This window comes from Etheostoma spectabile, chromosome 12 (genome assembly GCF_008692095.1).
Source record: "Etheostoma spectabile isolate EspeVRDwgs_2016 chromosome 12, UIUC_Espe_1.0, whole genome shotgun sequence".
NCBI lineage: Eukaryota > Metazoa > Chordata > Actinopteri > Perciformes > Percidae > Etheostoma > Etheostoma spectabile.
This window is the reverse complement of record NC_045744.1, coordinates 32170029-32182107: the sequence shown is the minus strand read 5'-3', so window position 1 is coordinate 32182107 and position 12079 is coordinate 32170029. Positions and strand designations below refer to the sequence as shown.

The 12079-nt window shown below is 40.4% G+C and overlaps 1 protein-coding gene and 1 long non-coding RNA gene across 3 annotated transcripts in view; one reads left to right on the top strand and one right to left on the bottom strand.

Annotated features, from left to right (window-relative positions):
* The first annotated feature begins 2902 nt into the window (after positions 1–2902).
* The window catches only part of popdc1 (popeye domain cAMP effector 1), a 24968-nt gene continuing 15791 nt past the window's right edge, over positions 2903–12079 (top strand). For both annotated transcript variants that reach the window (XM_032530416.1, XM_032530417.1), the window contains exons 1-3: positions 2903–3026; positions 6362–6614; positions 9352–9476. In XM_032530416.1, the coding sequence (XP_032386307.1) occupies positions 6386–6614; positions 9352–9476 (354 nt within the window). In that variant the 5' untranslated portion in view covers positions 2903–3026; positions 6362–6385. The remainder of the gene's footprint in view (positions 3027–6361; positions 6615–9351; positions 9477–12079) is intronic.
* Positions 3932–8431, bottom strand: LOC116698485 (uncharacterized). Its single transcript, XR_004334221.1, has 3 exons — positions 8415–8431; positions 8091–8096; positions 3932–4022 (listed from the first exon to the last, which is right to left on the bottom strand). It is a non-coding gene; the product is annotated as an uncharacterized LOC116698485 (long non-coding RNA).

The following is a 12079-nucleotide window of genomic DNA, read 5'->3' as shown; positions in this document are numbered from 1 at the left end:
CACTAAGGTCTTATATAAAAGAACTTCAGATACAGTATTAGGGGACCACTAAGGTCTATATAAAGAACTCAGATACAGTATTAGGGGACCACTAAGGTCTATATAAAAGACTTCAGATACAGTATTAGGGACCACTAGGTCTATATAAAGACTTCAGATACAGTGTTAGGGGACCACTAAGGTCTATATAAAGAGACTTCAGATACAGTATTAGGGGACCACTAAGGTCATATAAAGAACTTCAGGTACAGTATTAGGGACCACTAAGGTCTATATAAAGAGACTTAGATACAGTGTTAGGGGACCACTAGGTCTATATAAAAGAGACTTAGATATGGTATTAGAGGACCACAAGGGTATTAAGAGACTTTAGATATAGTATCGGGGACCACTAGGTCTATATAAAAGACTTCAGATAGGTATTAGGGGACACTAAGATCTATATAAAAAGACTTCGATACAGTATTAGGGGACCACTAAGGTCATATAAAGACTTATATACAGTATTAGGGGACACTAAGTCTTTGTAAAAGAGACTTCGATATGGTATTAGAACCACTAAGGTCTACATAAAAGAGACTTTAGATATGGTATTAGGGGACCACTAAGGTCTATATAAAGAGACTTTAGATACTATTAGGGACCTCAGGTCTTTGTAAAAGAGACTTCAGATATGGTATTAGGGGACCACAAGGTCTACATAAAATTCAATTCAATTCAATTTTATTTATAGTATCATTCATAACAAGAGTTCTCAAGACACTTTACAGATAGAACACACTCCAGAATTTACAAGGACCCAACAGTTCTAGTAGTCTCCTCCGAGCAAGCAACAGTGCGACAGTGGCGAGGAAAAACTTCCTTTTAGGCAGAAACCTCGGTCAGACCCAGGCTCTTGGTAGGCGGTGTCTGACGGCTGGTTGGGGTTAGATGAAGAGTGGCAAACAAAAATAGAAAAATTAGTAGTTTGTAGCAGTTCTTTGTAGTAGTTCATGGCATAGCAGGACGCTGTCGGCATTAAGGCAACACAGACGTAGCAGACGTAGCAGGACGTAGCTGGACTAGCAGGACGTAGCAGGGCACCGCGTGTAGCAGTTGAACATGGCATCACAACGTGTAGCGTGACCATGCGACAGCTGCTACCCTGATTTCGGAGCCTCTCTGATCCAGGAACATGCTGGGGAAAAAAGAACATAAGGACTCTGGGAATGACTCCCCAGAGCTATTTTAGTACAAGCATTTCTGGGACATGGATGCACATAAATGAAAGATGGAAAATAGAGGAGAGAGGAGCTCAGTGTATCAAATAAGTCCCCGCTGTCTAAATTATAACCAAAACCAAGAGGACAAGGAAAGAGAGCTCCAGCCCGGCCGGGCTAGAACTCTCCCCAACCGGATCGGGCTGTATGCCAAGTCTCCCTTTAGTTCTATTATATTCTTGATTATATGATAGATAAATCTGAAAAACTATGTGACTAACTACTACTCCCTAACAAATTCGATTCTGCCCTAACTAGTGTATCAATAAGTCCCCAGCTGTCTAAAACTATTACAACAAAACCAAGAGAGACAGGTAGAGAGCTCCAGCCCGACCGGGCTAGAACTCTCCCCAACCGGATCGGGCTGTATGCCAAGTCTCCCTTTAGTTATATTATATTAGATAATCTGAAACTATGTGACTACTACACTCCCTACAATATTCTTTCTATGCCCTACCTATAAGCTTTATCAAAAGGAAATGTCTTAAGCCTACTCTAAATGTCGAGAGATAAAAGAGACTTTAGATATGGTATAGGGACCACTAAGGTCTATATAAAGAACTTCAGATACAGTATTAGGGGACACTAAGGTCTATAAAAGACTTTAGATACAGTATTAGGGGACCACTAAGGTCTATATAAAAGGCTTCAGTATGTATTAGGTTCCACTAAGGCTATATAAAGAGACTTTAGATACATTTAGGGGACACTAAGTCTTCGTAAAAGAACTTCAGATATGGTATTAGGAACCACAAGTCTACATAAAAGAGACTTTAGATATGGTATTAGGGAACCACTAAGGTCTACATAAAAGAGACTTTAGATATGGTATTAGGGAACCACTAAGGTCTATATGAAAGCATCCAAAGAGCAACATGTCATGGGACCTTTAATATCCTCCACGCATGTAAAATAAATAAATAAGGGCACCCAGATAGCTCAGTTGGTAGAGCGGGTACCCATATATAGAGGTTTACTCCTCGACGCAGCCGGCCCGGGTTCGAATCCGGCCTGCGGCCCTTTGCTGCATGTCACTCCCCCTCTCTCTCCCCTTTCATAACTTCATCTGTCCTGTCCATTAAAGGCCTAAAAAATGCCCAAAAAATAATCTTAGAAAAAAAAAAATAAATAAATAAAGTCAGCTGAACTCTTTTAATGTCTCTGAGGAAATTTTATGTAACTTTTATCATTCCTTTGTTGTAAGTCTTTGGACATTTTCATTCATTTGCTGGTTTTATGGGTTGCCTGTGAAAAGCAAGAATAGGCTCATTACTCACCTGCTCTAAGATCCCTGGACCTGAGCTCCCTGTGGAAGTACCAGGGAGCTAAGAGAATCATGGGGAATTATGTTTTGTAGATTCTCTTGTTTGAGAGGGTCATCTCTGTGAAGATGCTCCAGGGTGGCGCTATCTTTACATCCACTGGGGGAAAAAAAGTACTTTAAAAGAATCCTTTTCTTATACTGGACCATTAAATTGCTCGATTTGCAAGTGGAGGATTGTGACACTATTTTCCCATCACAGAAAACGGGGTAACATGTGCTCTGTCTCCCCCTCTCGGAGCTCTTAGTCCCTGCAGATGTACTGCTCTCCCCTTCCTGCCCATTTTAGTCTCTCCCTGTCAGCTGTCTGGAATGTGCTCATTGTAGAGCCCCCCCCCTCCCCCTCCCCCATCTGAGGGTCCAGCGTGCAATCACCAGCAGTGTCTCAAGTCCTCTACAAAACCCATTCCTCCTTCTTTGCTGTATCATCGGCTGCTGCTGAATCGGTAAGTAATGAGACCTTTTCCTCTTGGTGCTTTGACGCACAGTTGGAAAGTTGTTGCGGTGAGAAATTCCTGTGAGGAGACTGTATGTTTATCCCAACATCTATTTTTATATGAGAGCCCTCCCAGGGCAAGAGTACATCAGTCTGACAGAAAAAAACACAGCAGCTGATTCTGTTACTGGGAGAATATATAGATGTTGCATAGGCTAGAGTAAGAAAGTAACAAAATATGAATGATTTTATTCTGTGAGCACCTGTAGCTTACTTCAGTTCATCTTAGAGTGGAACAGATAAAGCCATATTTTTATAAAGAAGCTGTTTTTGTGCACACCTGTTGTGAGATTATTACAGGAACTAATGCAACATTCTGACAGGAACTGTTCTTTGTTAAATACAGTGTTTTTTTTAAAGGTAACCCAACACAACTGTTTTTGTATCTGCAAAATAAGTGCTGTATATTCGATTAAAATGGCATAGAATTGAATAAGGCAAAGGCAACAAAATATAAAATATATAAAATAAAGGAAACCAGCTAAATGAATAAATACAGAAGAGTAAAGTAGAGTTCTTGTCCACAAAGATAGTGGTGGTCCAGTGGGTAAAACTTGAGATGCTCTCAACAAAGAGCAATTGTATTGGGCTGGAAGTCTCCATAAAGCTGCACTAATCAATATTCTTTTATAAAACGGGTAGCTCAACTTAAGCAATGGGATTCTTCACAGCTGTGGTTTAATAACCACATACTACGACTATGACGTCTAATTCCTTTGCAAAGCAAGTATACCTCTGCGTCTCAGATAAAACGTGAGACAAACAAACTGGAAAGGCCTTACACACTGCCAGGACTGGTTTGAAATTGGCCAAGTATCCCTTCACTTTACCTTTAAGTTTAGAACATATTCACCGCTTTACCTTTTAGTCAAACAGCTCTTTTTGACAGGGAACTGAAGCCATTATCTATGCTCTCTTCAAAGCAACCAGACTCCTTTGACAAAAACTTCATTTTACCTTGCAGAACATGAGGGTTGCTGGTCTAATGCTGCCCCAATTAGTTAGTTAGTGTGTGTTATTGTGTGAACCAACCCTTTAGCGTTAAAAAAAAAAATATACAGCTCCTAGTGTAGACAAACGTTACCTGCGCTGTAGGAGCCTGGACCAGGCAGCGCGGAACTTCCTGACTGTCATTGGCCATGTTTTTATCCACTTGCATGGCCAATCACAGCTGTCAATCATGACCTTCCACACCGTTCAAATAACTAAAACCAAACTTATCAGAAAAATAAACACACTAGCATACATAACTACCTAACTTGACATTTAAACATTTGACATGTACCTTGATTTTTTAGTTTGGCCCATAATTTATCCTCTAACATGGAGGGGGCGGGGCTTATGACACACTCTGCAGCCAGCCACCAGGGGGTGAACAAGATGTTTTTCTTCCCTTAGAAGGCCCTGAGACCCCAAGGCGACCGTCAGCCATCAGTCTAAGTTGGGCGACCGTCGCCCTAGTGTCCTGCACCATCACCACCCGTTGGCCTTTTTTGGGCCGATTCAACGTTGGCCAAATTCATCCGATTGGCTGATCAGCTTGAAAACGAGTGGGAGGTGTACGCATGGCTCCTTTTATTTTTCATCTAATCAATCCAATACACATAAGCGCTAGACAAAACTGGTCAAAATTGACGTTCAAATGTTTCTCCTAAAAAAACAATAAAATAGGCTATCTATTTTGCACATTATGTCAATAAGATGGCAAACGTACAACGAGATAAACATTAACTACTTGTGTTGGTATATTTGTTTTAACAATAACATGTATTTTAAAGGACGTCTGCAAACCTACGCATTACAAAATAAACTAATATCCTATGGACTTAGACTTGAAGCAGCTACCCTATGGTTCCCAACCCAACTCCCTACAGACTGAGCTACCACCACCCCCTATAGATAATAATGTTCATAATGATAATAATAGAATTCTCTCTCTGCGTCCTCTACGCCGCTAAACAATTAGCCCGCATGCTAGCAAGCAAGCTAGCATCCGTAGGAAAGCATATTGCTAACGCCAGAGTGACAATTTTTGAATTAGCGAGACAATGTTAGCTAACGAGCCAGCAGCGGGGCGTTAGGCCAGTCCCTCCACTCCGAATTCTTTGCAGAGAGAAGTGACCGGGGGAGGTACAGTCTGGTTAGTCGTCTCCCAGTGTCCATTGTGAAACAGAGGGCTCTGTTTGCTTCTGCCGCTGCAGATTTGAGCAAACGTTTTCATTCAATTTTCAATTCAATTTTATTTATAGTATCAATTCATAACAAGCGTTATCTCAAGACACTTTACAGATAGAGTAGGTCTAGACCACACTCCAGAATTTACAAGGTCCCAATAATTCAAGTAGTTTACTCCAGAGCAAGCAACAGTGCGAACAGTGTTTTATCCGGTTTCCCTTTTTGAATGAAGAATAGATTACCGCTGCTTGCTGGTACGGAGAGTTATCTCCTCTCCCCCAGGGGCAGAGCGTACGTGGTACTTGTCCGTCTGCTGTTGTCTGTGGGGTGTGTTCCTGTGCTATTTTTTGAGGGCGACAAGAGGCGACGCCACAGTCGGCCTCTATCGCCACCACTTCCTGCCGGTCGGCTTGGTGTGTCAGGGCCTATACCGTCTATGCATCAACTGGTGTAGCCAGGCAACTGTTTGCTACCATGTTCACCTTCACCCATGTGTTGTCTTACCGTCGACCATTACCTTATTTTCCTTCTGGGGAAAAAATCTTTGTTGGTGTTTTTTTTGTCGCTTTTATTTGATAATTTTGGTGCTTTTTTAACATTTTTGTCCTTCTTTTCAACACAAAAAACAACAAAAAACATGGTCCATAAACCTAATTTTATATGACATTATACCAAATTTTTTTGTTTGACATTTTTTTTTAAAATATAAATTATTTTGACAAATAGTTAAGATCAGAGGATGCTTAGTGAATCACAGACTGGTTTATGTCCAAGTTTAGTTAAAGTACTGTTGAAATGCTATGAAATTGAATAAAACAACCAAAATTCAATGAAAGTTATCATTCATTTTACCTGCAAAGCCGTTGTTTTGGGGCAATTTGGTTGTAAGAAACCCATTGTTCTGATAAAACTTGGACAACACGAGGGTTAACAACTTTTTATCTCTGATACTTTGCCGTCCAATATAGCAAATATCTTTGCTAACAGGAGAATAAGCCAAATAGAGCAACAACAAAAAAATGAGCAGAAATACACTGTGACCAGTATGTTAATGATGCACCCCGGGCAATTCATCATCCTCCACTCACATTTTCTCCAACTGTGCCCTAGTTTTCAAGGTGACCGTGCTGCAGGATGTCTTCTACCCCCTCGCTGTCCCCCCCCCTCCTCACCACACTGCCGTCCTTCCCCTCGGCCATCCCAGGAGTCCCGACGGGGGAATTCAATGCCACCTCGTGCCAGGAGTGGGAGCAGGCCCACCACCTCCTCTTCCATCTGGGGAGCCTGTCCCTGCTGCTGGGGCTGGTCATCCCTACCACCGTGGGCCTGCACATGATCCTGCTGCGCCTCCTCCTGATGACAGGTCTGTCCACAGTGCCCCCTGCAGATGCCATTCCTGAGCTGATAACACTGTAGCTGGAAATATTGACTAATACTAAATTTATCCCAGCCTCAACAGGGCCCGTATACATCAAGCCTCTGAGACTTACTTATAAGAACACTGCTAAGAATTGACTTAAGATTAAAAAAAAGTCTCGGCTCAAACCTGTGCTTAAATGTTGGTTATCAAGCATCTCGGTCGTAATTTAAGTGAGGTTTGGGACTATATCTTAAGTGTCAGTCTTAGAGATGAATCAGGACACTTTGCTGTGCCACAAATGGGATTTGGGGATGCCAGCATGGGCACGGACCAATCACTGAATAGATTATTATCTTATTTCCTTATCTCAGATAAATTTACACAGCATGGTGAAATTCCTAAGAGGTATTTACATTCAACACACATCTGACGTAAAGAATTTTCAAGATAATACATTATGATATACACATTAGAAATGAAAGCTCTTAATTCCAAAAGCGGTGTGCTGTTAACTGACCTGACTTTATATAGCCTAGATTTTATGATATTTTATGCCTGCTCTGTCCAAACCATTTGAGTAACTGCTTGTCGGCAAGCAGTTCAAAAACATTCTTCCTCTGCGGAAAGATTGGCACGTCTCCGTCTCTGATCTTTTATTATAGATGTGTTGGTCAGGTTGTCTGCTTGACGATCCCATTTTGCAGCAATAAAATCAAAAGTGAGATGAAAAAACAGAGAAATGTTTCTTTTTAGATGAAACAGATGTTGACAAAGTTTCCTTTTGGAAACACAATTTGAAATTGGGGGTAAATAATAAAATTAAAATAAAATTGCAGTATATTGCAGAATATTGCTAAATATTTAAAGCCGCTATAATATTGTATCGTGACATAAGTATTGTGAGGCCTCTGTTGATTCCCACCCCTAGTTCCTATGGCAACTCCGGACCACTGGAGCTCTCTTAAATAACTGGGAGAGTAAGAGGGATTCTTAGCTTTGAGAAATGCGATGACTTGCTTTAATACTTAAGTTTGATAGTAATTTCATGAATTCTTGGCACTTAAGACTAAACTTTGAAAAGCTTGATAAATACAGGCCTGGATCTATACTCTAATCAGAATAGTGGTGAAATGTAACTAAGTACATTTACTCAAGTACTCTACCTAAGTACAAATGTTAAGGTACTTGTACTTTAGTCTTTTCTTTTCACGCTGCTTTCTACTTCTATTCGGCTACATTTCAGAGAGAAATATTGTACTTTTTACTCCACTGCATTCACCTGACAGCTTTAGTTACTTTTTAATGTAAGATGTTTGCCCATAGAACACATGTAGTTTATAAAAATAAGATGATTTATTATAAATTAAACTGCCCAACAATATAACGGCCTACAAGTCTAGCTAAAATGAAAAGACCGTTAAACACACAACTGTTCTAAAATGTGAGGATTTTTCTTTTAATTTTAATACTTTTAAGTACATTTTCCTGATGAAACTCATACTTTTGCTAGAGTTACAATTTCAGTGCAGGACTTTTACTTGCAACAGGGTATTTTTTTACAATGTGGTATTAGTACTTTTACTTTAGTAAAGATCTGAATACTTCTTCCACCACTGAATCAGAAGTAAAGCTTGTTAAGGATTTGGTTTAGTCGGGGTCTCTTCCACAGTGCTGGGGTCCTAAAAGCCTCTGACGATGGAAGATAAAAGGAAAGAGAGAATGGGGGTGGAAAAAGCACTTCCAACATGTTTATCTTCTGCTTGGAAGGAGAGTGGAGACAGGAAGCAGCCGGATTTATGGGACATTTTGACAGTTCATTTATTTATATTGCACTTTGGCACAAGCTCGTCTCAGAGGGTTTTCCAGAGAAACAGAAAGAGAAAGAGAGGAAAGAGGAAAAGTAAACTACCAGAGCTACGATAGTTTATCCTGCAAGGTAACTGTATCCCTGCTGTTGTTCTCGGGTCATTTTCAAAAGCTTCTACTGTATATCAGAAATTTGTTTGTTTTTTTCAACCAAATCGTCAAAAAAATAACGTTGATGGTTACCTACAACGCTCTTTGCAAGTCAATTAAATGATCAGTTCACTACTTTTTTAAATTTCAGAGCATTTGAAAAAGAATATGATTAAAGAACGTTGAAAAAAGTGACCAATGTTGGGAAAGGCTTCAACAACATTGAGAAAAGTGACAAAAACAACCAAAGAAGTGACAAAAACATCAGTAAAAGCAACAAAAGTGTGGAAAAGACAACCAAAATGTTGAAACAAAAGTTTGTATTTTAAATTTTGACCCAGAAAAACACAAATTTTCCTGGTCAATGGGAAGACAACACGAGGGTTAAACACATCCTGGGTGTTTCATTATAGAAGACTAGATGGCTCATGATTATATTAATAAAATAGACAAAGAAATATATCTGTTGATATGATAAGTAAATAAGCTGGAGCTGAATGACATATCTCTACAACATGATAAATAAAAACCAACAAAAAAATAAATTAGGCTTCAGTATTTTCCCGGCAATCCTTTTTTTGAATTAATCCCATTTGCTAATATGTCTTAAACTAATTGGGGATTATTTTCCTGATAGTGCACGGCTTGTATTTTATTCTATTGTCATTTAATATGTACTCTTTATTTGAAAAAAAAATCACCAATGGAGTTTACCACTCAGTGTCTAGACATACTGTATCTTCACCTAAATCCACTTTTTTTTCTGTGTCTTGAACCCTGACAGGATGTGGTTTCTTCATTGTGTGGGCGACTCTGTACAGGTGCAACCTGGATGTGATGGTTTGGAATGTGGTGTTTCTGGTGGTCAACTTCATGCACTTGTTCTTCCTCCTGTACAAGCGCAGGCCGGTGAGTTCTATGTCAGAATGTCCTCATCCACATTCTAACATTCAGGCCGTCGGAGTGCTTCACTGCCAGGATCAGACTGCACCATCTTTTTGTCTTTAACAACAGTCACCATGTCAGACTAGACGGCCATATTGCCAAATATTCTTGCTGAGTCTTGGACAGAAGTATGCCACCGACCAGCCCTTAGACTAATTATCGCATGCTGTCGTAAAGATGAATAAAAAATCAACACCATTGTTGAGGCTTTTTATCAATTTAAAAAAAAAAACTTTTTCTTATGCATTTGTCCCTTTTTTCAACCCTTTTGATGCTTTTTTATGTTTGTCACTTTTTTGACGTTTTCAACACTATTAACTTCAGTTTTATAATTATTTTTGGAATTTATGTTCAATAAACCTCATTTATAGGAAATTATACCTAATGTTTGAGTTAGAAAAGCAGAAATTAGGAATTATTTAGACTAAAATTAAAGGAATGTATGGTGATGGATAATCACATACAATCACAGATGGATAATCAATACTATTTAGAAACCACTTCAATGTTTTTTGAAATACTATAAAATTGAATAAGACACCCCAACATTAATGAAAGTAGAGATTTGTACTTGCCAAAGAGTGTGGAATCAATCATGTTATTTTGGGTCATTATAACTGGGTCATTAAAAAGAACATTGATATAGGAAAACGAGTCAATTTGACCCAAGGACAACATGAGGGTTAAACTGACCGTTGTCCATCTGAAATAACGAGGGTTGAGCAACTGCATTGCCTATTTCTTGCTAAAATGTTTTCAGGAACACATTTAAGTGAACAATTTTCATAAAATAAGGGATCGTTTTCCAAACAAGACACCATCATGGTCTGTTTTGAAATCTGGGAGCCCCACATGCAGCGTTCTTCCAATCAGGTGCAGCCGTTGTGGTTGTAGGAGGGTGTTGCCTGTTTTCTCTGATTGTCAGTGTTCAAAGTGAAGAGAAACAGACAGCTGCTAGTGGCTGACCCACTAGCGTGCAGTACTGGGAAGCGGGGTGATCCCTGCCGTGATAAAAGCCTATAGGGGCACTGTGTGTATCTTTCCTCCACCAGACAGCAGCAGTAGCGTCTCTCCTTTTCCGCCATGTTAACATATGTGCACCAAAGAGCGCTCTCTCTTCTTATTGGTCAATGTCAAGGAACACGTTGTAGAACATGTCACACTAGGTAGAAAAAGACAAATTCTGCCATGCTAGACTTTCTGCGTCCCAGACGTTAGATCGCTTATCTTTGATTATGACACACTACATGAGGTGAAGGCACACGTTTGTCGGTCCCGTTCCTCATTATCGGGCACGACTTTGAACAATTGTCTGCGACGTGTCTATCGGTTCAGAATTGGTGTAGTCTGATCCTGACATTAACTGAAATAGTTGTGCCAGGTGCTGGGGGAACAGTGTGTTCATTAGTGAGCCTCAGTGTTTCTCAAAGCTACCTGGGGCAGGAAACAGCATATCCTGGGGTTGGTCAAGCAGATACAATCCTTTCAGGGGGATTTATTGAAAGTAAGGGGGGCTTCCAGTGAGCTGACAGAATCAGACCAGGACTTTTCATAATGAGACAGGAGACCCGTCCTTCTCAACTCAATTCAGCAGCATTACTTTAGGAAAGCCTTATTGGTGATTGCAGTAGGTCAGAGTCAATCTGCCATTGCTACACATAGTGATTAGCTTCTCCAGTTGACCTGATTGTGCTCTTCTGCCTTATTGTGCTCATAAATGACCTGTTAGAGTCCAGATCAGGCCAACTTTTTCTGTCCAAGCCCGGCCCGCGTCCGAGAGAGCAGTAACCAAACCCGGCCCAAGCCCGATCTAGTTAAAATCTTATTTTTTTCTCATACTAATGACACATGTAGGATATGTTTTTGTGTGGAAAGCCCGCTGTTATTAAAGCCCATGTTGCAAGTTAACCACCACTGTTGATTATTGGGTACAAAAAGCACTCAAGATATGTATATCATTTTTAAAAATGTCTCCAAATAGTTTTAAAAGGTCATTTTTGGTATTCGCGGGTTTATGGAGTCAATTCGGCGATGACGTCACTCAAGGGAGTTAGGTCTCAGCCTGGCACTAGAACTACGGTGACTGACTGGGATGAGGAAGAGGAGGAAAGGCCAGCAGCCGAATAATTACAAACCTGACAGACGTGAGAGGGCAAATGAGGAATTGTCAAGATTGTGGGGCAGTTTCCTTCGTTTATCTCCTTTATTTAGCAACGCAGCAGTGCAATACAATGAACGTTGTACTGTTTTCACGAGCAATAGCGCGAGTGACATCACAACGTTTTCTCTCGATCTAGTGACAGGGATATAGTCGTAGTTCAGTAAGTACTGGTACACTTATCTAGATATAGGAATGCAGGCATCCCCGAGGTGTATTTTAAGTCTTTACCTCGTCCGGTGAAACCAGTTTTGCGCGGTGGGCCGGTGATTGTGTGTGTGTGGCGGCGAAGCTGCGGTGGAGAGCGGGTGCTGTAGGCGAGTAGCCTCTGGTCGGGAAGCTCATACCGCTCACACTCGGGCTACTCTTAATTTATTTTTAACGTCATAAATGAAAATAATGTCCAGGA